This window comes from Hyaena hyaena, unplaced genomic scaffold (genome assembly GCF_003009895.1).
Source record: "Hyaena hyaena isolate Hyena2069 unplaced genomic scaffold, ASM300989v1 scaffold_2544, whole genome shotgun sequence".
In the NCBI taxonomy this organism is placed as follows: domain Eukaryota; kingdom Metazoa; phylum Chordata; class Mammalia; order Carnivora; family Hyaenidae; genus Hyaena; species Hyaena hyaena.
In genome coordinates this window covers 22,317-26,303 of record NW_024083180.1, presented here as the reverse complement: position 1 = coordinate 26,303, position 3,987 = coordinate 22,317, and the positions used below count along the sequence as shown (strand labels likewise).

At 39.5% G+C, this 3,987-nt stretch overlaps 1 protein-coding gene across 1 annotated transcript; it reads left to right on the top strand.

The window, feature by feature from the left end:
- Positions 1 to 6: 6 nt before the first annotated feature.
- On the top strand, positions 7 to 1,367 carry LOC120227584 (E3 ubiquitin-protein ligase RNF168-like). The gene has a single exon (XM_039225664.1). The coding sequence runs from the start codon at positions 40 to 42 to the stop codon at positions 1,153 to 1,155; it is 1,116 nt and encodes a 371-aa protein (XP_039081595.1). The 5' UTR covers positions 7 to 39; the 3' UTR covers positions 1,156 to 1,367.
- The last annotated feature ends 2,620 nt before the right edge of the window (positions 1,368 to 3,987 follow it).

The following is a 3,987-nucleotide window of genomic DNA, read 5'->3' as shown; positions in this document are numbered from 1 at the left end:
ATGGAGGCAGAGCTACGAGCCTTTGAAGAAGAAAGCCAAATGGGTGAAGAACAGATACAGACATTATTGGCAGAGGAAGGGGAGGAGGAAAGACAAAAAGCTGAAGAGAGGCCGAGAGAGATGGAAGAACAGCTGAACGGGGATGAAGAACTAGCGAGAAAGCTAAGCAGTAATACTAATGACCGGGACAGAAATGTCTTGCCTCCTTCGAGTTCAGGAAAATTGGGAACAGTTACAGACAAGTCTCAAACGAAAAGTGAGAAGAAACTCAGCGACGCTGGAGATACTCCGAAGTATGTGTCAGCTACGTTTCAGTTTGCGTCAACATCACAGTCTGAAGTTGTACAAGAAAGCAGGGAAATCTCCGCGTCCGAGGAAACTGACAGCATTGTCCTTAAAAGCCCTATGTGGCAAGATATAGAAATTGACGAAGATGTGCCAACATGTTTTCTTCAAACAGGCCTGGACGCTGAAGATCAGGGTGCACAGTCTTCAGCAGAGCCACCCGTGCCTCAGTTAGATGTCACTGGTAGAGAATCGTGCTTGAAACGAAACATGAAAACGACAGGAGGCAATCGCGATGAAGAGGTTCCTGCCCTAAATCACCAGGGACCGGAAGCCGGCGCTCCCTGCTTTGGAGAAACAGAGAGTGCGTGTACTCCTCGAGGTGGGACACACCTTGAGATCCCTAAAAAGGTCATGAGTGAGACAGAAAATGAAGACGCTTGGCTGCTGACCAGTAACGTTATTGCCAAAGGAACAACCCAGGAAGCTTCTTTTGAGGCAGTCCCGGATCCGTGCATTTCTCCAAAAAGAAGGAAAGTGTTCCCCAAAGCTTCCACAGTGCAAGACAAATCAGAAATCAACGTTACCCAGAATCTGATAGACACAGAACACTCTCTTCTTGACAGAAATAAACAGGAAGAGCTAGACTGGTTGTTCGCCGTGAAGCTTCAGAAAAAATTCATCAAAGAACAGACGACGCCAGACCGGCAAAAAGGATCCCCGGATGCGTATCAGTTACGTGGTACCTCTTCGCTGTACCACTGCCCATTGCTAAGTGGGCTGAAGAAACATTCCAAAGACTGTAGCTTCAAGAGCCAAACTGATAGAGAGCAACCAAAATCTCCAAGAGGCCCAGAAAATGAAAAGTAACAGCCTTCTTTCCAGGTCCAGTTGAAGCATTCAGTTAATGTTAACAGGAGAAAAAATGCCAAGTGCCTCTTGAGATCATAGTAATGTATCTAAAAGTGTCCATTCCCTATGCAGAAAAATATTAGGTGTTTCAAAGGTATGGAAAATAATTTGTGGATAAAGGGAATGTTTTATAATCTAGTAAAGCTGGAATTGTGATGATTTCTGTCATAGACTCTTTGTGATTTTTTTCATTAATTCTGCTCTGTGGTCACTCTCACTGTCCTTAATTAAAGGCCTGTGTGATTACGGGGGAGGAATACATAAATGCGTAACCACGAGTTTCAGCCCTTCCCTTTTTAATAACTGTGATGTACTAATAAGTTTGACCATCCTTAGGAATTTGAAAATGCTTTGGCGAACTCCAGAGAAATCTTCAGGTGCCATTTTCTTTCCAAAAAAGTCATGCCTTTTGGCCTTTGCTTCCTTCCCTTTTTGTCCTAGCTAGTGATCAAAGCAAGCTTATGATACTATACCAAGTAGTTAGGAATTCAGGCAGGGTCAGTTTTCCTGCCGCTTTCCCAGGTATTTGCCGAGCACTTGAAGTGCATCTTCCATAACGCTAACGGAATCTCGTTTTCAGTTCCACTTTAATTATTTTAAGCATTATCGCAATTTTTCCATTGAATATGGTTTATGACAATAAATTTCTAGAAATTACAAGGTTCTGTTTAAAATTGCAGATCATTCATTTGCTTGTAATTTATTTTGCAGTTAAGTAGAGATCAACTTCTTTTTCCCTATTAGTGTTTCCTCAACATTATTTATTAGAGTATCTTGTTTCTTTGTTGGTTCAGTTTACATTAACATCTTGAGTTCTGAAATACACATTTCCACTAGTATTTTTACTTTGTCTTTTGGTTTGTCTCTTCCCATAATAGTACCACTGAGTTCAACTGCTCTACTTAAGAACACACTCTGGTATCCGACTAGGCAAGTCTTGCTTTCAAAATATTTATTTATTCTCACTTTCTTATTGACCTAAGTGAGCATGTTGCAAAATTTGTGGTAAAAAAATTCCTGGCTTCTTGATGTTAGACTTGATTTAGAAAATACTTTGGAGAGAGTTGGCAACTTTAAGATACTCAGTCTTTGTAAGCAACACCATAGTGTGTCTTTTCAACTTATTTAAGTGTTCTTTATTTGCTGTAGTTGAGTTTTATCGTTTTCTGCTCATGGATCCTGCTCATTTTATCTAATTTGCTCTTAGATACTTTATATTTTCTTGTTTAAACCTGAAGAGAATAGATTTTTCATTTTACGTTCCGACTCGTTTTTTTTTGCCATGCTTGTAGTTTATATACTTATTACGTAACTCAGTCTCTTATCGCTCTTTTAATAATTTAAATATATTTCATTTAATTTTTGTTGTACTTCTGAGACTGTTAGTACTACCTTTTTCAAAAAATGCTTTTGTCTCTTCTTTTTCTGGATTTATAATCTGTATCTGGTCATATAACTTAAGTAGTATTAAATAAAGGTAATGAGAATGATCCTATTTCACATATTTTTGACTCTAGAGGGAAAACGTTGATTGCTTTTCCCTTTAGCATAAAAATATATATGAAAGGTACATGACAAAGTATATAAAATGTATAGGTAAATATAAATAAATATATATATCAGTGAGAAATCGATAAGCCATCATGTTTATAACATTTTGTGGTTTTTTGTTTTTTTATTTTTTAATGTTTTATTTATTTCTGAGAGAGAGAGAGACAGCGTGAGCAGGGGAGGGTCAGAGAGAGAGGGGAAGAGACAGAATCGGAAGCAGGCTCCAGGCTCTGAGCTGTCAGCACAGAGCCCGATGTGGGGCTCGAACCCAAGAACCGTGACAGCATGACCTGTGCCGGAGTCGGACGCTTAACCGACTGAGCCGCCCAGGTGACCCTATAACACTTTGGCCTTCTGAATTTTCAAAACATGAATGGGAATTTCATCACTTGCCTCTTAAACCTCCAACTGAATAATGATAATTTTTCTATGGTATAATGACATGATCCATAGCCTTTCTAATACTGAACCATATGACATTATTTTAAGAAAGCATATCACGTGTGACTGTGTTTGTTAACATGTTGCTGGATTCAGTTTGCAAGTACCCTTTTAGGATTTCTTCAGCTATATTAATTAAGGCCATTAATTATTTTGTTCTTGTTTGTCAGGTCTTCTATTTTTTAAGTTTTTATTTCAGTTCCAGTACAGTTACCATACAGTGTTATGTTTGTTTCAGTTGTACGATACAGTGATTCAACCATTCCACACATCACCCAGTGCTCATTATAAGTGCCCTCCTTAATCCCCCTCACCTATTTAACCCATCCTGCCACCTCCCACCCCTCTAGTAACCATCAGTTCTCTATAATTAAGAGTTTTCTGGGGTGCCTGGGTGGCTCATTCGGTTAAGCATCCGACTTCAGCTCAGGTCATGATCTCACGGTTCGTGGGTTTGAGCCCTGCATTGGGCTCTGTGCTGACAGCTCAGAGCCTGGAGCCTGCTTCAGATTCTGTGTGTGTGTCTCTCTCTCTCTGCCCCTCCCCTGCTCGTGCTCTGTCTCTCTCTGTCTCTCAAAAATAAATAGACATTGAAAAATAGAGTTTGTTTCTTGGTTTGTCTCAGTCTCTCTTTTTTTTTTTTCCTTTGCTCCTTTGTTTTGTCTCTTAAATTCCACATGAGTGAAATCATATGGTATTTGTCTTTCTTTGATTGACTTATTTTGCTTAGGATTATACTCTGTAGCTCCAACCATGTCATTGCAAATAGCAAACTTTCATTCTTTTTTTCCTCCATTC